The sequence below is a fragment of the Saccoglossus kowalevskii genome, chromosome 1 (assembly GCF_978046115.1).
Source record: "Saccoglossus kowalevskii chromosome 1, keSacKowa6.1, whole genome shotgun sequence".
NCBI classification, from domain to species: domain Eukaryota; kingdom Metazoa; phylum Hemichordata; class Enteropneusta; family Harrimaniidae; genus Saccoglossus; species Saccoglossus kowalevskii.
This window is the reverse complement of record NC_140641.1, coordinates 41,085,549-41,107,326: the sequence shown is the minus strand read 5'-3', so window position 1 is coordinate 41,107,326 and position 21,778 is coordinate 41,085,549. Positions and strand designations below refer to the sequence as shown.

Genomic DNA, 21,778 nt, shown 5'->3' with positions numbered 1-21,778 from the left:
CGGATTATACTGTATATAACAAACAGACGCACTGCCACTGCAGTGATATTCTTAAATCGTCCTTCGTATGCCGTGAACTGCTGTTTTCCTCCGTCCTCATTACTACATACTTATATATATACAATGGTAAGTACATTTAGTGTATTATTCGGCTTGAATCACGGGATATATTCAAAAAAGTCACTTGTGCTTGTCCTCACTTTAATTTTAGCGTTGTTGTTTGTTGTCGATACGTATAGACTGTTTGGCTAGTGTTTTCCAAAAGGTACACAAACAGGGCGCTATACTGACGTCGAGTTCCATGACTGAAATGTACATATTACTGCTAATTCTGTGTGAGTTGTGTGACAACACACACTGGTATGTAACGCTATGTGATATATTGACGGCTCGTCACACGGAAACTGCATTATAATGCTATCTTCTTTTATAAACGCTACATTATTTCATTTCTTAGCTGCATGTATTGGGTTATGCGTTCCATTCACTGATTTAAACATGTATATAGTAATGTTTGCGTCTCGTTTGTTCAATGTCTCGTGTTACCTTTCTCGTGTTACCTTTACGTGATTATTATCATAATTGCTAATCAGACGTGACAATTCGTCGTGTGCCGCAAAATAATAGCTTTTGTGAAAAGACAATCGTTTGGGATAAAAACCATGGACGAAGACTGACTTGTGGTGATCAATACCGAGGTTCACTTGATGTTAGACTGGAGTAGTGTTATGCATCATGGTGCGACGTTCAACGAAGATCACGCTGCTTTAAAATTATGTTTAATGATGAATTAACTTCACAAAATAACCCGGACAAATTTGGGTATTCTTTGGTCGTGAACACTCACAGAATAGAGAAGTCATTCTATGAAATAATGTATAAGTTGAATACACATAGGCAAGATACGTACTATGAATGCGTTTGTGCACTATTTCATCGAACGAATATTATTTTGTTGTGCAATATATGTCGTTTTAGTTTGCAAAATTATATTAAAAATCAACAAGCAATGTCGAACAAAATACAAAATAATTAGAGAACGTGTTTGGAGAACGTACACAGGTTTAGTCATAATTAGAGAACACGTGTTTAGAGAACACACACAGGTTTAGTCATAATTAGAGAACATGTGTTTAGAGAACGCATACAGGTTCAGTCACAATTAGAGAACATGTGTTTAGAGAACGCATGCAGCTTAAATGTAATTAGAGAACACGTGTTTAGAGAACGCATACAGGTTCAATGTAATTAGAGAACACGTGTTTAGAGAACGCATACATGTTCAGTGTAATTAGAGAACACGGTGTTTAGAGAACGCATACAGGTTTAGTATAATTAGAGAACACGTGTTCAGAGAACGCATACAGTTTCAGTGTAATTAGTGAACATGTGTTTAGAGAACGCATACAGCTTCAATGTAATTAGAGAACACGTGTTTAGAGAACGAATGCAGGTTTAGTGTAATTAGAGAACACGTGTTTAGAGAACGCATACATGTTTAGTGTAATTAGATAACACGTGTTTATAGAACGCATACATGTTCAGTGTAATTAGAGAACACGTGTTTAGAGAACGCATACAGGTTCAGTGTAATTAGAGAACACGTGTTTAGAGAACGCATACATGTTTAGTGTAATTAGAGAACACGTGTTTAGAGAACGTATACATGTTCAGTGTAATTAGAGAACACGTGTTTAGAGAACGCATACATGTTCAGTGTAATTAGAGAACACGTGTTTAGAGAACGCATACATGTTTAGTGTAATTAGAGAACACGTGTTTAGAGAACGTATACATGTTCAGTGTAATTAGAGAACACGTGTTTAGAGAACGCATACATGTTTAGTGTAATTATAGAACACGTGTTTAGAGAACGCATACATGTTTAGTGTAATTAGAGAACACGTGTTCAGAGAACGCATACATGTTTAGTGTAATTAGAGAACACGTGTTTAGAGAACGTATACATGTTCAGTGTAATTAGAGAACACGTGTTTAGAGAACGCATACATGTTCAATGTAATTAGAGAACACGTGTTTAGAGAACGCATACAGGTTCAGTGTAATTAGAGAACACGTGTTTAGAGAACGTATACATGCTCAATGTAATTAGAGAACACGTGTTTAGAGAACGCATACATGTTCAATGTAATTAGAGAACACGTGTTTAGAGAACGCATACAGGTTCAGTGTAATTAGAGAACACGTGTTTAGAGAACGTATACATGTTCAATGTAATTAGAGAACACGTGTTTAGAGAACGCATACAGGTTCAGTGTAATTAGAGAACACGTGTTTAGAGAACGCATACATGTTCAGTGTAATTAGAGAACACGTGTTTAGAGAACGCATACATGTTCAGTGTAATTAGAGAACACGTGTTTAGAGAACGCATACAGGTTCAGTGTAATTAGAGAACACGTGTTTGGAGAACGCGTACAGGTTTAGTGTAATTAGAGAACGTGTGTTTAGAGAACGCATACAGGTTCAGTGTAATTAGAGAACACGTGTTTAGAGAACGCATACATGTTCAGTGTAATTAGAGAACACGTGTTTGGAGAACGCATACAGGTTCAGTGTAATTAGAGAACATGTGTTTAGAGAACGCATACAGGTTTAGTGTAATTAGAGAACACGTGTTTAGAGAACGCATACAGGTTCAGTGTAATTAGAGAACACGTGTTTAGAGAACGCATACAGGTTCAGTGTAATTAGAGAACACGTGTTTCGAGAACGCATACAGGTTCAGTGTAATTAGAGAACACGTGTTTAGAGAACGCATACAGGTTCAGGCATAATTAGAGAACACGTGTTTAGAGAACGCATACAGGTTCAGTGTAATTAGAGAACACGTGTTTAGAGAACGCATACAGGTTCAGGCATAATTAGAGAACACGTGTTTAGAGAACGCATACAGGTTCAGTGTAATTAGAGATCACGTGTTTAGAGAACGCATACAGGTTCACTCATAATTAGAGAACACGTGTTTAGAGAACGCATACAGCTTCAATGTAATTAGAGAACACGCGTTTAGAGAACGCATACAGGTTTAGTGTAATTAGAGAACACGTGTTTAGAGAACGCATACATGTTTAGTGTAATTAGAGAACACGTGTTGAGAGAACGCATACATGTTCAGTGTGATTAGAGAACACGTGTTTAGAGAACGCATACAGGTTTAGTGTAATTAGAGAACACGTGTTTAGAGAACGCATACAGGTTTAGTGTAATTAGAGAACACGTGTTGTGAGAACGCATACATGTTTAGTGTAATTAGAGAACACGTGTTCAGAGAACGCATACATGTTTAGTGTAATTAGAGAACACGTGTTTAGAGAACGTATACATGTTCAGTGTAATTAGAGAACACGTGTTTAGAGAACGCATACATGTTTAGTGTAATTAGAGAACACGTGTTTAGAGAACGCATACAGGTTCAGTGTAATTAGAGAACACGTGTTTAGATAACGCATACAGGTTCAGTGTAATTAGATAACATGTGTTTGAGAATTCACACTGTTTCAGTGTAATTAGATAACACATGATCGATGGTCCCCAAAAGAACCTGTTTCATCGTTCATATCATCTTGGACTATTGTGGTGATAGGTGAAAATATCTAATTTTAGTAACTTGAGACAAATCTATAAGCAAGAGGCAAGTCGCTGAAGCGAAAATTGAATTCGAAGATCACGTATTAATACTTTTATTTCGTTCAAGTGTTCTGTGCCACCAGTCTGAGATCAGATGTATTATGCGTCCCATGGTTGTTCATTCTAAACTATTTTGAGTTTTCTCGATGATATTGTTTAAATCACACCTACCGGTAAAAAGTACGTGTTTAATTACCGTATTCCTGTCACGAATGTCAGCGAGTTCTATTCACTATTCTACTCCCGTTATATTCATTATATTGTCCCTTGTAGAAAACGCTTTTCAAGCTAACGACCTTCTAGCCGTCTACATTGTCTGAACACTGGAAAACTAAATCTTTAGCATGAGAGATTCCAGCTCATTTAAAGGGCCACAATGGGTATAAGGGCGTGTAATAGGAATGGAAAAAATAAAACTAGAAATGCATTGTGTTAAATGAAAAGGAAATCTTTCATTTTAAAATGAACAAACCAGAATTGTATTAGGGTACAATAAAAACAACTTTAATATAAACAACAATAGCACTTTCCTTTTAGGGACGTCACCAGACTTCCTCGTCTCATTACCCGTGGCTCTTGTATTTTCTGTCAACTTCTTCTAATTACGTTTATAACAGTATACACCATAAATGCAAGTGTAAATGCAAATGATCAATGTCAAGCACTTTTTTCAGCAAAATCTGTCCGTCCAACAAAAATAGTATGTAGAGAAAAACACAGAAAAAATAGTACGTCACGAAGGCAAACGGTTCAATTATACCAAACTACGTGGACATTGATGCCAATTTGATTGTTTGTGTTGAACTGTTGTGTTCTTATGTCAGTCGTTATCTAAGCAGTAAATCAATGCAGTCTGCTGAATTGCGTACTGTGTATTTGTAAACCAGAGCGACAAATAATGTGCATATAAATTATACTTATTTATCTATAGGGTATCATATCTACAATTAATTATATTATCATGATAAACATAAAATAGAATTCATATAATAAACTTATGATCACTAAATATTAAGAGCTCTATTGAAAGACGATTTGGTATATATATATCAGTGTAACCAACACCCATTAATTATTGTGGTAACTTAAGGTAAAAATATGTGGTATTGGATGGGCTAAGAATACTAATATATCAGGTGTCTAGCATAATTTGGCTGTGTAACGTGGCGCTGTGAAAGTGTTAGAAACAGCATGCACGTGCCTAGCACTGAGGCCGAGAACTTCACTAACTGTTTCTCGTCAAATTTTCGGACAATCGTGCAGAGAATGAGACTGTTTATGGCCTAACGACTTTAAATGAAACTGAATTCTTCCACTTTGTTTCATACTATTTGACGAGTTTTATATTACTCGTATGATTGTTTCTTTGACAGGCCGCTCACCAATTGACAGAAGACCACATTGCTGGTAGGTGACGATTGTTTGGATGATTACAGATAAATAATGCGATATTTGGGTTATTCAAATTCGTAATTCAATTTACCTTGTGTGTGGTCGTACTACGTGTTATTCATTCGTAAAAAAACATTCCGTGCATTTCTGATTATTTGGAGTACTGGATAGACAGTATTCCCTCGTGTACTTAATTATCTATCGCAATATTACCGGACCATTCGACTGTTTTATTCCGAAATATGGTGACATTAAGCTCATATGTTCTCGAACAATGGATGTGTTGTGCGATTTATGACTGAATAATAAAATGTGATGTTTTTTTTTGTTGGTTCTCAACAAATGACAGAATTCAAAGAAGCGTTCTCGTGGTTTGACAAAGATGGCGATGGTACAATAACTGCTACTGAGCTGGGATTCGTCGTTAAGGCCCTTGGAATTCCAGCAACCGCGCAAGAACTAGAAGACATGATTGATGAAGTAGATGACGATGGTAAGAAAATACAAAGCCTTCGCTATATTTAATCAAATATTACAATGTATAAATTAGTGTCAATTGCATATAACATTAACACTATTGTGATATTATCTGCAGAATCTATAAGTATATGCTATTTGTCTATTTCATTATCTGTTTCTATCTAATGCACCGTTCTTCCTTTTCTGCACTGGCAGCGCGACTGGTAGTCGGTAAACAACCAAAAGGTAGGATCAAGTAACAAGCTTTCCACGTCTGTTCTCTTTAACTATTGTACTATTTTCATTATTAAGTTACTTGGATACAAAAATATTCTGCATGATATGTGCGCGTTGATCACAGTGAATACTAGCACGCATAGCAACTGTATTCACTGTCATTAGAGCTACGACACGTGGTAAACCAATAATGATGACAACAAGAAAACAGTTTATTCTCAGTAGGGATACTGCTACCATTTGTTTGTCAGTAGTGACAATGAGTATTGTATTTTTCCCGACGTGTGCTAAAATTATGGCAACACGTATTAAGATGTGAAGATATATTTCGCTATTCGAACATTTCAATGAAATATTCCCGCAGGCAACGGAACAATTGATTTCCCGGAGTTCCTAACTGTCATGGCAAAGAAGCTGAAAGAAGGTGACGAAGATGAACTTCAAGAAGCATTCCGGGTGTTCGACAAAGATAATGGTGGCTCAATATCTTACCAAGAATTACGTGACGTCATACGAAATCTTGGGGAAGATTTGACCGATGGTGAGATAGATCAAATGGTACGTGCAGCTGACATCGATGGAGACGGAGAAATTGATTTTGAAGGTCAGCTTTCTACATTTTTAAAATGCACAACGAACACAATTTAACGTATTTTACTAATAAATATTCCACAATAATTTTAATAAATCGGTTCGTAATGCATTCTTGTTAAAACGAGTTTGTTCTTATTTAAAATTTATTTACCACCCGTTATAGACATCTTTCGCCCCAATCACCCAATAATAATACCCTCTTATTAAAAAATAAAAAAATAAACACTCAATGGCATGATGTTATAAAATGTTTTCATAGAAGTTCGTTTCCATAATGCACAAATAATTAAATCATCATATTATTTTCACTACACTACGCTACGCTATTCTCGCAACGACCACTTTTTCAGTGCTTCCACTCCAGGCATGCTCATCCATCATTCATCTGTATTACATTTCCTTTGTATTAACTTGACGCCACGATTATTGGCAGTCAAATTTCAAAGTTGGTCATCGGTGTTTTCATTCTGTTTGAAGTGTTTCATTATAATGCATCTTGTTCTTACCGAATCTCGTATTGCTGGACATTGACAACGTCATCGTATTGGTGGGCATAATCGACACTCACATCGTCATCGCATTGGTGGACATAATCGACACTTACATCGTCATCGCATTGGTGAGCCATATTCTAATCTGACTTCATCCTTTCTACCTTATCTTTACCTTTTTTCTCTGTCTTTTTACCATTTCAGAATTCCAGGCTATGGTCATTCCTCATCCAAATGCTCCAAGAATATAACGGATATAGATTTACTACAAATGTTGTATGTCTTTTTTTAGACTTCCGCGCAATGGTGTTACCGAGAGAGTAGAACACTTGTCATTAATGTACACGAGAAGGTCGTATTTACGGGGTTTCACATCTATCACGTGATATATGACGCACCTAGTACTGCAATAGACACAGCTTTTAGTTGTACGTCGTCAATCATTCCATAAGTTATACATTCACCAAAACCAGTTAATGAACTGAACCTTTGTTGATGTAGACCAGTCAGTACATAGTAAGCACATAGTGTTTTAGTGACTCAATATAAGCATAGTTATCATTTTATATTTATATATAAACTATAAATGCTATTGCTTTTGGGCTTGGCGTGTATACATTGCCACATATGTGTGTTATATGAATATGTACTTCCACAGGCATGTATTTAGTGTTGTGTGGAGGCCAGCTTTTGTTCTATTTAACCATTATGTTTCATTTCGGCTGATCAATTTTCTATTTCTGAGGAAGATAATTTACAAGCTTTAAAGTGCAAATGCGCTAGATTTATGTTATAATTTTACGGGATTATTCTCGGTACGAAATCATGTCAACATGTGTAGTTTACTTTAATATATCGTGAATCAGCAATTTTAATTCATTCCCAAGTAGATAGTCCCACATACATCCGCCAATAAGTGTCATTACAGTTGTGTTTTGTCACGCTTTCTTAATCAACACGTTGTTGGTTACAACAACCAGATTCCAACACCTCCGAGCATTTTGTGAACCGACCAATGCTACCATGGGTATTTTGTCATGTATATTTATAGAGATGTTCATTCGTTGTAGTAGATTTCACCAATTGTAAATATGTAAAATAACACTAGATGTAATTCATATCATCATCGTTCTATATTTTATGATATTTCGCACCCTGGTGTTTACTTGGGGTTGGCGTTCATAAGAAATTTATAAAATGCAATAAATATAATCTATATAAGCTTTAAGTGAATGCAATACCGCATAGTTGTTTGCATTGTATAAATACAGTCAATTCTTTGTTGGGGTCAAAGGTGAAAGTTGTACAATAATAAAAAGTGTTACAGATCGTCGTCGTCACTTATTTTTCCCAGAGAACAATACATCAAGACACACCGATGTTGCTTGTCATGTCGGAAATGATACACCGAAATGAATGATTATTAATATAAATGTAAATCTTTTAAACGACATTAAGCACATTGGTATTTGTTGCTGCCTTGTTCCATTCAAGTGGGCGCTTTGTCCGAGCTAACCGTTCTAAGGGTCTAGCCTGTGTTTTAAGAGTGGGTCACATTTTGCTCGTACTTGCTATTTCTTAGCATATACTAAGTGTTTGCGCATGATTTCTTGACACGGGCTAACGTTTTTAATCACATAGCCCGTGGCAAGAACCTGTGTATGTAACTATCATCTCTTGAGGTATAGGTCATCCTTATTATATGGAATGAAATCATCGAAGTGTTCTCTCCTATACTGGTTACACGTCACTATAGTAAACAGGGTAAATTAACGTATTATATGTATTATGTACATTTTATTACTCATTATAAATGTTAGATATTGTTTACAATTCTACAGTATATTTTGGACCAATAAAATAGGATTTGAATAATTTCTTGTCGGTCTTTGTATAACTATTATGTTAATATTGAAAAACAAAAAAGAGGCACAACATCATCGAGTGTGCAATCAAAGCGTCCATAAGCTTATAGCATGGTTAAATGAGGCACCACGAACAATTTGCATGAATTATTTTCTGTCATCAACAACAATAATGTGATAGCACGTTTCGTTTCATGGATTGACCAGAATCTGGACAATGTTATCTCTTCCATAAAACCGTCTCTCCCGACTGCGAATGTTAAACAAAATGGAATCAACTTTGTGCTATAGTGTCACAATGATCGGCTACACATCCTATTCGCATTATTCAGATAGAGTCGCCGAGATAACTTGAATAACGAAGGCATCTAAGTGTTTGGTAAATGTAACAAGTGATTGGAGGTTTTGAGGATGTCACAAAATAGGAATACATCCTGTAAAATGATTCACAGAAATAAACCAGTGTACTCATCCTCTGATTTGAAGACACAAACAAAATATGTCAATAATAATAATAATAATAATAATATTGTTTAGGTACAACCCGTAGGAGCATTTAAGCAAACCAATGTATCGCATGGCGACATGCCACGCACATTTTGTCCCTTACTATAATGTTAATAACGCGTGAATTTGTCATTGCATGTGTTGCTCATCATACGATGCATAGATATCCATGTCACGTAGGTGCTTTTAATGCAAGCGTTTGAAGAGACTTTCACCGGCCATGATGTGTACGAATTCTGAAACAAACAAAAAATAAATATATTCAACAATCATTTTATTGTGTCTAACGCCTGAATACGATACGTGTATTGCCTGTAATGTTCATGTTGACCCACATGTTTCCTACAGCTACTCATACTACGTGTCGTTCCAAAGTAATCGAAGACATCAGCCAATAACAACACTAGAATTTGTTGCACAGTTACATAGAAACAATGCTTGATACGATACAACCCCCCCCCTCAAGATCGTCACATTAAATATACGTACAAGCGAATCAATATTGATATGAATTTACTCGCATATCCCAAACTTAGTAAATACGTCTTATACTACATTGTACATTTTCAATCAGGTATCAGGGGGAAGATCTTCCTCCACGGGGTTCCTCCACACTTGCCAGGGGGGAATCTCGTCTCGTCTCTATATCTCGTCCCCTTGAGGTACGGGATCGGGGAAGTCACTTATACTTTACAGTCAAATAAGAAACACACAACGAAATACGTTTCAGCTCTCGTCTTAGTCGGTCAATCGAGCACTCTATAAGACACGGCGCCCTGGGGAAAAATCCCCAAGACTATCGCAAGGCTGACCCAAGACTCTCTTAGACTGCGTCAACACTCGCCCCAAGGCTCTCCAGGACTGCACTACGACTGCCCAGGAGTGCGTCTATCGTGGAGTACTCGCCAAGACCAACTCAAACTCTCTTTATTCATTTTCAAAACTCTAACTAATTACAAAACAGTAAAAAGACTCTAGGGCGTAACCTTCAATCTTAAAGCCAATCACACTAAGCACTGAATACGTCATATTTTTTGATTAATCGTTCACTACATTAATAACTATGAATATAAACTGTCAGAATGATTAGTCTGAATAGCGGCGGTTATCTGGTAATTAGTTCCAAATCACTGAGCCAAGTTCCGTCCAAAACTTCAAATAGGCCTAAACGATGACAGACATAACACAGCAATTCAGCTAATAATCAGCTAATTAAGTCGGTTAACAGATACGCAAAAACAAATTCATGACACAGGACACAAATTGTAAACCCATCCGCGCGCTGCATGGCTCAACTATGCGACCAATATTTGTACACAAAATAGTGAAGCTTACCTTCGTAATTAACATGACCATCTCCATCAATGTCCGCTTCTCTTATCATTTCATCTACTTCACCGTCAGTTAATTTCTCTCCTAGATTGACCATAACGTAACGTAACTCTGCTGCGCTGATTAACCCATTACCGTCCCTGTCGAATACTTTAAAGGCTTCGCGTAATTCCTCTTCAGGATCAAGTTCCTGCTTCTTTCGAATCATCATCTCAATGAACTCGTTGAACTCAATAGTTCCATTGCCTTTTCAGAAAACAACAACAAAAAACGAAATCACAAAATACATAAGGGAAGAGGGCGCTATAATTGGTTTGGGGAACTCATGCGTTGATACGTTTATTGTATGTATATAAACACAATGTAAATAAAAGGAGGGCTGATCTCTTACCGTTTTCGTCCACGTCACTAATCATGTCTTTAAGTTCAGCTTCTGTTGGATTCATTCCCAGTGATCGCATGACTATACCAAGCTCTTCTCGCGTTATGGCACCGTCCCCATTCTTGTCGAACATTGAAAATGCCTCCTTAAATTCTAGGAGAAAATTAACAATTACATTAACTATATATATATATACATTTATATATATATATTATTGTGCCATGTGAAGGGTTACTACTCAGTTTTTCCTCATATATTTGTTATCGGATTTTTATTACCAGAAAAACGCCATCGGCCCTAAGAGGTTAGTACATATCACAAGATTATTCTTTTTTTTCCAGTTACAATAATACTTCAGTGGCATCCCTTCTAAACTTAAACGCCTGGTACACAAAATCTGCAACACGTTGTAAAAGTGATTCATTTGGGGTTGTAAGAAAATTATAAATTTAATATCTGTCGGCGGAGTAAAATAGAAATGTTGTATATAACGGTTTCTGATTTCTTGGTAAAAATTACATAAAAGTAAAAAATGTAATTCGTTTTCAATTACATTTAGATCACAAAACTCACATAAGCGCTGGTTTCTCTCAAAAGAACTCCGCCCTCTCTCTATTCTTAGACAATGGGATGAACAACGTAACCGCACTAAAGCTTGTACATGGGTATTGACTTTAACAGATAATAAATATATTTCCGGCTCAAGGGTAGATTTAAAGAAACATGTGTATCTAGTTTGTCCAATGAGCAGATATCTGCCCTCACTCACAAGTTAAAAGAACCTTTACATTACTGACTTCATGGGCAAACCAAACCTCAGTCATATCGTAAAGTAAATTTCTAACATCATATAGTGGAATCTAACCACCTTCTTTTATTGTTTTCCTCCCCTTGTTACTAGCGTTACAGATTGGAAGTAGCATTTACACGTAACCCAAAGGTGGGAAAGAGTCAAAGCAAATTTAGCTGGTTAGGAAATTGTAGTAATTCTTTTAACAATTCAATTTCTTCTCTTTCTGTCAAAAGTAAGCTTATTGAAATTGTAGAATCACCTGACATCAATATTAATTAATGTATACATATTTTACAGGGGTGCTGAAGACACCTGCAGGAAAAAGTCGTGTGACATCTTCCAATTTTGGGTGTAAGCGTGATCAACCGATATGGTTTGACAGCACATGTAAAAATTCTCAAAGTGCGAAAATATCAATTGTTACGGAGATTTTGGCATACAAACCACCCTGACCATTTGAGAGCTTATCGGAGTGCGCGCAACACATTTAAATACACTTGCCATGAAAGAAAGCAAATTATCTTACATGGATACACAGGAAGCAAACATAATGACTTTTACAAACAGTAGTAAACAGTTATGGTCCACGATTAGAGGCATTTTTTCGAAAAATATCATCATTTTATGGGGTGATTATTTTAGTAATCTCTATTCTATCTCGACAACAAATGATGTGTTTATTTATAACACTGAATTGTTAAGTTATTTGGAATCAGTTGATACCTTTACGTATGACAGGGAAATTGACTTAAATATTTTGAATGGCCAAAACACAGAATCGAAAATTACTGAAAGTATCAAACATCTAAAATAATAAATCCCCTTCTTGGTGATTTTTTAAAAGTAATATTCAGATTCTGTTTCCATACTTAATACTGCATTTTAATAAAGTATTTGATTCTGGTGTTGTTCCAATTGAGTGGTCAAAGGTGATATTCGTTCCCATTTATAAAAAAAAATGGCGCAAAAAGTGATCCAGGTCATTTAATAGAGCGATATCGCTACTTAGTATTTTAGTAAGTTTTTTTTATTCATTTTAAATGCACGCTTAACTTTTTGGGCGAATGCCTTGGGGAAAATCGACGAGGCACAGGCTGAGTTTAGGCATGGTTATTCGACATTTGATAACATCTATATACTTCAGTCCGCAGCTCAAAGGCATATTACCAACAAACGTTGTAAATTATACTGTGCCTTTGTCGAAGATTGTGGTATGTTTTGCTCAAAGGGGGTGTCAACGGGAAGATGTTTAAAGTATTACATAATATGTATGCAAATACCAAATCGTGTGTTAGGACTATGAATGGAAATCGGATTATTTTAACTGCCCCATACGGTATACAGTATTATTATTATTATTATTATTATTATTATTATTATTATTATTATTATTATTATTATTATTATTATTATTATTATTATTATTATTATTATTATTACCTCAATTTAGTAATTTTGTATGATACTGGGTTACTACAGTTATCCCCACAGAAGCTTTTTTTGTATTTGTTTTCTTTTCGGTAACTATACACGACGTGCTAGGTTACAGTCATTCTGTAATAACCAAGCTGTTATAAAGGTGGATATGAATTAATGTTATCCTGTGTTAGCTCATAAAAATCGGCGCTTTATGGTGTAATAAGCCGCAGGGTAAGTGCTAGGAGACGACCTCTGCGTTCTTATAGGATCATTGTTTAGTACTATTGTCGTTACTATGTTCAGTATTTACTCCTACTGGAAACTAGCGTTAATTATAACTGCTAAGAATAATTCACCAATTTCCAAATAACAAACTGCCGGGAAATGAATTTTGAATGGATTTTGTTTTCTATACAGCCCTACCAAAAACAACAAAATAGGCCCAAGCACGGTAGTGACCAGTGCAAGATTAGTGTATGTTTACGAGGCACTAATTGTTTGTTTGGTAATTTATGGCAACGTGCTGTGACTTATGACACCCAACTGACTGAGGCAATATTAATAAATGCTGAACACATCAATACTTTCTTGCGTTTAGTGTAGAACCACGTTTCCTTCAATAGCAACTTACCTGCAAGTTCCTCTGGCGTCACCGCCTCCTCTTCTGACTGCGGATTAAAGACAGAGAGGAAATATCAGATGAATGGGGCTATTGAACAGGAAAACACGCGCCTTGTGTATGAATTCTCTCTTTTTGAAAAGCGATAACCTTTAGTCCGGATGAATGAAACAAACAACTTCATTCATTCATTTATCCCAATGCATTCATGCATGTACTGTGGCTTTCAACTCTAAAGCACTAAATTGAGTGTTTTATCGCACTGCATTAGAGTCTCCTTCTTCATTACATCGATGTTCTATCATAACTAACTGTAATCTGATCAATAATTATACCATATATAAATAACAATACAACAATTGCATAATTTGCTAATGTGATATCTCCATAGTTTAAGGGTGGACAACCCACAGCGTAATCTACACCTGGAAATGAGTTGAACGTTGTGAGGATGAAAACGGCACAACATATTTAGCTTGTCGTCTCTTTTTGTGCAGACTGAGCTAATTTAGAGCAAACCACGTCGTTAAATCTGGTACTGTAGAAGCCAATGACAACATTAGATGAAGTTCAAGTTGATCAATTACAAAAACTTGTGCATGTGTCTATGTTTGACGGTGGAAATAAATGAACTTATACGGTTTACTCACCATCGTTGAGGTATCCAAGAGTGATTATAGAGGAAATTCGAATCTGCTTCCAAACATCCGTTGTTTAGGTGGTTGTTTTTATTATGGTTCTGCGCATACTTGTGCCTGTTCCTAAGACTTCGTTGACAAAAAAACTCACAAAGATTCTCCAATGTTTAAATTAGAAAGGATTGACTGCGCATGCGTACAACTATTTTCCTCAGCTGTGCCCTGCGGCCGTCACGCTTTTGTTTCCTCTGTGTATGTGTCTACTGAAGCATGGTACATTCTGGTGTTTACAACCCGTCGCATATACTGCCAGACAGTACAATTGTTTGTATGTATTTTATTATATAATATGGCGCCTAAATTTATCTTCAGATGTGACATGTCTCGTTTCTATTATATTTAAATGCGTGATCATTGGCAAAGGCACTAAATAGTGTTGTCATTAAAAGGAAGGTTCTATTGTATGTCAATAACAAAGGTTTGCTAATTTCAACTGAAAACATTCAGTGAGACCATGGCAATTATCACTTACTTTAGTATCAGTATGTTCATGAAAACAATCGTACACAGTTGCATGAGACTGAATTTTGGATCTATTGATCTAAGTTTCTTTCTCTGATATCTTCAGATATGCAGTGAACTCAAATTATGTGTGTCAGCACCAAGGGCCAACTCGGGTAGAGCTTGGTGCCCAAATTTTTTATAACTTCTTTCGCAGACCACATTTACCTACATGCATCAGTAGTATGTTAAAGCCCTGAGTGTGATAAATCCGGACATTCCTGTTTCTGTTTTCAGAGTATTGTATATTGAATACGTTTATATCAATGGCGTTTTATGGTATGTATTGTATCCAACCATGGGTCTGCAACGACTCATGTCCTAGACTGGTGGTACAGTGGTGTGCGTCTTCGCAACGTGGAACGTCTTGTGACGTAGCTCCGACCCCGAGGATAGCTGGGATAAGTGTATACAGCCAAAACAAAGTCAGTTTGGACGTTCAGTTGTGATACATGACAAAATAAACGGTGCCAGCGATAGATTTCGAGTATGAAAGAACAAAATAAACGCAATCAAAGGCGCCGACCACGCGCGTTGGAAATAAATAGCACACGTTGCGACGTGAAATCTCACCTGCATCTTTCACTCACGCAAATGCACACACGCATGCTATTTCCGTATATTGAATACGTTGGCAACGGAAGGGACAAGTTTAAATCATCTTTGTATTAACACAACTTGAAAGCAACAGTCTCACACTGAATATATGTTTATAAATTATCAAACTAAACATTCAATGAAGCGGACTGTGACGGTTAAGACGAAAAGACAAGGCGAAATGAAGACGAAAAACATGTGACAATACGATTATGCTCGTCTACTACATGCCCCGGGACTACACGTTCAAGTATCCAACTTCCCAATACAAAATTTTTTTTAGTATCAGCAATAATTTCTAGTACTGCCTGGATAATTGCGTATTATTACTTTACATCAGACATAACCCTGTACAGGATTTTTTTAACAATGTCTCAAATTTCCGAAAGAATAAGTTGGGATGAAAATGAATTGAATGTCCATCTTTTAAAAATCGGCTAAACAGTTCACCACCACGATTATGGTGAATTGGCGAGTTATCAACAGAGACGACGGGACGTCTACGATCGTGAGCTGGCTGGTTCGAATTTATCCACTTTTACAGTGATGAATATTGCGTTCGAGTTGAGTTACTTGTAATTACAAGGTTGATTTACATTTTTCTTGTGTTTTTTGTCAATGTATTAAATATAAGTGCGTTGGGAAATAGCATAAATATATTGCGTCAGTGAAAGGCTGGTGAGACTGTGTTACAAGGCGTTCTATTTATTACCAACGCGCTTGGTCGGCGCCTCTGATTGCGTTTATTTTGTGTTTTTATTTTCAAAATGTATCACTGGCTGCGTTTTTTTGTTACGTCTCGCAACTGAACGTCCAAGCTGACTTTGTTTTTGCTGTATTTCTTACAGAAGGCCTAAAACCACACTATTAACCTCAGAGAAGGTTTAAGACAACACTGTAAACCCTCTACGAGTTCGACATGCATTCCACTACGACAATCACGTTGGTGCACAAAACAACTTTTAATACTTTTAATACATCATGATAGGCGTCCATGGTTATTGAAATATTGTGAACTGAATAAGTTGGGAAAACCAGCTTGTGAAAATATTTTATTTGAAGTTTTTCAGAAATGTCAAGTCGACCAATACTCAGACCTACAGAGCATCAACCCCAACCGGATCACATAATACTTGGGCTGAGCCTAAGTGTGTTAATTTCAGATGGGAAATACCATACCAATCAGAGGTCCGAGATCTCATGCTGTAAACAATCTTCGCTGATGCAATTCTCGTTGAGTACTTCCCATGTTTTGCCACTGAGGGCAGCATTGTATATCAATTCTCCAACTAAAAAAGATGGTCAGGGAAAGGGCGTTACTTTCAACTTCAGGATTTCTTACAAATAATACATATGTAACGTATATATGTACTGGTAATCTGATTTATTTACAAGGCGACGAGACATGAGTATTGTAGAAGATAGTTAATATTAACTGAAATATGTGGTAATATTATTTCTTGATGATATAAATCTAATACTAGTACTACCGTCGTGTACCCGGAGCCTTCATATACGAATGAGGTCAAGGCACAGATCTGAATACGCATACGGACTGATCCATTTCACACCAGACTTTTATAAATGAATACAGTTTGCTTAGAAGGACGATAATGTATTACATCTGTTTGTCTATCTGTTTGTGAATAGTTCTAATCGAGGCGGTTGCGTGTCATGGAATGAGGACCATGATTTATGTAGTTAAATTGCAATTGACAATCAAATGACGTAGTGTGCTGCATTGGTATGCTACTGGTATGGTACATTCTCAGAGGTTTAACAATCTGAATGTTTCAGCATGCTGACTATTTCCCCATCTCCATACAATGCGCTAAATGTGAAAATCCTGCGCATTAATAGTTGACTAATATATAGTTTATGTACATCTCATTCAAATGCACATGGTATGCACATGCACATCATCATCATCACAAGTATCTCGGAATTTTACATATTACAAAATTGAAAGCATTTTTGGTAATATGCCCATAACAGAAACTTTGTCTTTTATATTTCAAACGATGAAGCTGTGTTCATTATTGGTGATATGCGGATTACGAGTGCATCTGTACATCCTTTGTCGTTAGAGGGCGATCTACTTCAAACACTTTCTTCTCCCATCATCTTCACAAAATCTAAAAAGAATGAAGGAAATAAGGTATTTACTGACTACAACAATTCTCTTTGCAAAGAGACATTTATCACATGGGCCACGACAAAATTTATTGCAAGTAACTTATGACATCACTTGATCTAAATATGTAAAGATGAAACTCTGTTTGTTATTACCTTGGAAACTCACAAGTCCATCACCATCAGCATCAGCTTCTTTTATCATCTCCTCTCCTTCTTCCTCTGTCAATATCACACCCAAACTTTTCATAATGTGTCGTATTTCCTCGTTTGAGATAAACCCGTCATTATCTTTGTCAAATACTCGAAATGTTTCTTGGAGTTCTTTGATGGGGTCAACGTCTTTTAACCTTTTCATCCTTTTTGTCATCATATCAATGAATTCATCAAAATCAATTGTTCCATCGCCTAAGACATATTAAGGTGGAATGCTATTATTTGATGTTATTGAAATGTATCATTCGTTGCTACTAGTACTGACTACTAACACTCGTGGTGGCGTGCTCGTTGACTACATTGATATACTATCATAGTTAGATGTTTCAGTGTAACATCTTCAGTTGTGCTAATCTCCTTGTAAATGTCACTCGGTTACCATGGCTACGCGTCATGATTAACTACAAGTATACTAATGTATACAATTATTATACTATAATATACGATTCTTTGTCATGAACTTTAAATGTTCGAGTTTATATCCAGGGTTCTGTCAGATATTAAGGTAATGAACCTAATATGGGTACATCGTGCACAAATATATTCACGTCAAAGAACATAAAATAGTCACGATTTCCTGAATATACTAGTATTATGATTTCATAAAATTCCGTAGAATATGTTTTAGAACATATTTAGAAAAACAAATTCCCCACAATCCTAATTCGGGTTATTTTATTTCAAGAGTAATTTCGAATTGTTATTGAAATATGATTGTTTGCCATTGCCACTGATAAACAAATGCAACTTGTTTCGCAGTTCTGTAACCATTGGTCTTTCATTCTTTATATCGTGAAGCATAATAAGACTCAGCTGTTAGCGGTTTGACAAGTGCAAGGTCACTGTTACTACTACCATTATGGCAATTAGATGAATGCCACACTAATAGCGACACGTGTAGGTAATATGGGTGAAAGTGGAATATACGATATCAGTGACAAGTGTATTTAAGACCGAGTATTCATTAAAATTAAGTGAATATATATTACCTTGTGAAATCGATTCATTTGGGGTTTCTTTAATTTGAATCAAATGAATTTTTCATTTTCAAAGAACCAATTGAAGGCTGTTGAAGGTTCAACAACTATATTCCGTTTATTCCCAAAAAATCTAAATATTATTTAGTAAATTATTTATTTTCTTGTTTGTTTGTTTGTTTGTTTGTTAGTTACTTAGTTAGTTACTTAGTTATTTATTAAGTTTTTAGAAATGCCTGGATTCAATGAGATTGTAGGTTAACCGATAACCGATGAAATATTGCGTGGTGCTATTCCCCTTAGCCTAATGCCGGTGTCATGACGTCAATCCATCGAATAATTCATGGCGTTAATTAAAATGTGTAAACAACTGTGCATGATAGGTATTTTTCCATTAACTCATATTATATGCTAATATTTTACTAGGAACGATGCTGCTTTCTGTGACGTGTGTTGTTTATGCACGTATGCACCTAGCAACGGTAAATCGTGAAATTTACCACGAGAAAGGAAACGAGAAAGGCAGAAATATCACAGTAGGGTTTCCATCGCGTCTAATGTACGTTGCTGTGGAATGTTAAGTAGATAAGTTGACCGGATCTTTTGATTGATTCACCTACTTACAAAATAAGCCAAAGAAGGTTGAAATATAACAAAACACCGAAGAGTGAATTTCAATTTCAATTTTGCAAACTCTGTAAGTATCCAAAATACTGCTACACAGTACTGCGAAATAAATAAGCAAGAATTTTGACAAATAAGTAATGCACCCGTTTTTGTCTTTTGAAAAGTGTATATAATAATATACACCTGTAATGCTATCCAGACAAAACGTACTAGACGCAAAATACATTCGGACAAAACCTCCCAACAAAACACCCCCGAACAGAATACATTCGGACAAAACAACTAGACAACAGTTTTTTTTACACTGCGTTCGTTCATCTAAAATGAGAGGTATTCTGTTCGTGTCTGGTTTGTCCAAAGGTATTGAGTGCCGAATAGAGAAGATTCAATGTGACTGTGCGTTAAGGGACAAACTCACCGTCGGCATCTACTTCATTGACAATATCCTGGAGTTCTGCTTCCGTTGGATACTGTCCAAGAGATCTCATTACAATACCCAGCTCCTTCACGGTTATACTGCCGTCACCATCCTTGTCGAAAAGGGCAAAAGCTTCCTTCAAATCTATGAAACGGAATGGTTACAATTCGAAATATCTATTGAATCGCAAAACCACTATTATTTGAGTCAGTGCAGGTGAATTTACAATACTACTTGCATATTGGATTCCTACTTATATCTGTATTTAAATATTGCATTCATGCCAATGTTATGGTATATTTATTTTTTGTACCACAAATATTGTGCAAAATAAAGTAGTTTATTTGTTGTAAATTGTTCAGTTGTTGGCAACCGTTGAAATCTCATTAGAAGTATGTAAATACTGACCCGCTATCTGCTCCATTGACAATTCATCATCCTGGATGACAAAAGAAATAAAGAAGACAATGATTACAATAGACGCGGTTTCATCTCCCGATAGCAGACAACACAATGGGCGGCATTGATGACGTCTTCAATAGGGTTTTTTTAACAATAGTTCAGTATGTTGAACCCATAAAAAGAAAGTACCTTCAATTTTTGAAAACAGGCCCGTTTAAAACACTGCGATAAAACGTCGTTGGATTATTTCATAGCAACATTTAAGGTCACTATTGCCGGAAAGGTTCACACAGATGTCAATAGTGATGATATTTTAGACGTATATATCCATGAATGTTTGTAATTATATTTGAAATAAACAATATACAAGTACACTACTAGCTAGCGTGAGTAAGGATATTCTCTTACCCACGGTACGGGTCATACTGTATTTCAAATAAACAATCATATGTGTTTGAGACGACAAATGACTTCAAGTACTCTACCACAGCGGAATTTAACTCCTTAACTCCTGTATGATGACTGTTAACCATAGTCTTAGTTGTAAATAGCCGACATAGTTACGAGGACAGAATTGCATAGCAACAGGTCATTACTCAATTCGACTTTATACAGTTCAACGTACAACGCCAAAGCGGGCGGGTTAGACGTGATATTTAAAGAAATTGCCACCAAAGCCATCTAACTGCCGACAACCACAGAGGCGACCTGAGGTATAATTGGACAGAACCTAACGTAGTAAACATTTCATTTGAGTAAAGTTCAATGTTTATATTTCAAAAATACAACGTAATGTAAATGAATAATGTATGTGAACCACGTAATAACTATGAGTACTATATTCACACCTACCATAGCAGCGGATTGTTGGTCCGACTCCTTCTTGTCAAACTCCGTGACTAGGCTGCGATATTGTGACATAGCGATGATGATGATTGACGGTGGAATTCCAGATAATTTGAAATTAGTTACACTAGGTAGCTAGGACTATGTTATGTAGCCACAAGGCATGCTAACTGATTCTATGTTATGTCTCCCTTAAACTCGCTTCACTGGTGAATCACAATAGAGATCACACCCACTTCGTAAGTAGGGCAACAATAGTCAAGAAACGACTGTCAAATTACAATAGTTTATAAATGTTAGGAGACAGAGGGCGTAATGCTAATGTGAAATGTGCTACATTCATCTTCTTTCACGTAAGAAGTATTTGTTTGTTTATTTATTTATTTATTTTAATTCGCTCTGCAGAAAATGATAGCGTTATCTTTTCTGAAATGATGATATTTATGTACCTATCTATACCCTGTCTTGGGCTCTGTTTTACATATCACCGAAATATTCGTGTATGCATACATGTTTTGATCCAATCATGGAGGTGAACGACATGTTACCTCTATGATTCAATACATTTTATTTTACTTCGAAAACATGGAAATGTGTGTATTTACCTTCTATGCACTTGTCA

At 36.2% G+C, this 21,778-nt stretch overlaps 3 protein-coding genes across 3 annotated transcripts; 1 reads left to right on the top strand and 2 right to left on the bottom strand.

The window, feature by feature from the left end:
• LOC100367075 (neo-calmodulin-like) lies at window positions 1-8,153 on the top strand. Its single transcript, XM_085502046.1, has 6 exons — window positions 1-126; window positions 5,025-5,058; window positions 5,393-5,536; window positions 5,719-5,748; window positions 6,104-6,343; window positions 7,029-8,153. The coding sequence occupies exons 1-6, from the start codon at window positions 124-126 to the stop codon at window positions 7,073-7,075; spliced, it is 498 nt and encodes a 165-aa protein (XP_085358172.1). The 5' UTR covers window positions 1-123; the 3' UTR covers window positions 7,076-8,153.
• Window positions 8,154-8,593: 440 nt separating this feature from the next.
• On the bottom strand, window positions 8,594-14,547 carry LOC100369331 (calmodulin-like). Its single transcript, XM_006818969.3, has 5 exons — window positions 14,392-14,547; window positions 13,754-13,790; window positions 10,920-11,063; window positions 10,532-10,774; window positions 8,594-9,432 (listed from the first exon to the last, which is right to left on the bottom strand). Exons 1-5 carry the CDS (start codon window positions 14,392-14,394, stop codon window positions 9,383-9,385), a joined length of 477 nt encoding a protein of 158 aa, XP_006819032.1. The 5' UTR covers window positions 14,395-14,547; the 3' UTR covers window positions 8,594-9,382.
• Window positions 14,548-17,131: 2,584 nt separating this feature from the next.
• Window positions 17,132-21,354, bottom strand: LOC102806008 (neo-calmodulin-like). Its single transcript, XM_006818970.3, has 5 exons — window positions 21,163-21,354; window positions 20,317-20,347; window positions 19,909-20,052; window positions 17,827-18,078; window positions 17,132-17,672 (listed from the first exon to the last, which is right to left on the bottom strand). Exons 1-5 carry the CDS (start codon window positions 21,229-21,231, stop codon window positions 17,638-17,640), a joined length of 531 nt encoding a protein of 176 aa, XP_006819033.1. The 5' UTR covers window positions 21,232-21,354; the 3' UTR covers window positions 17,132-17,637.
• Window positions 21,355-21,778: the final 424 nt, after the last annotated feature.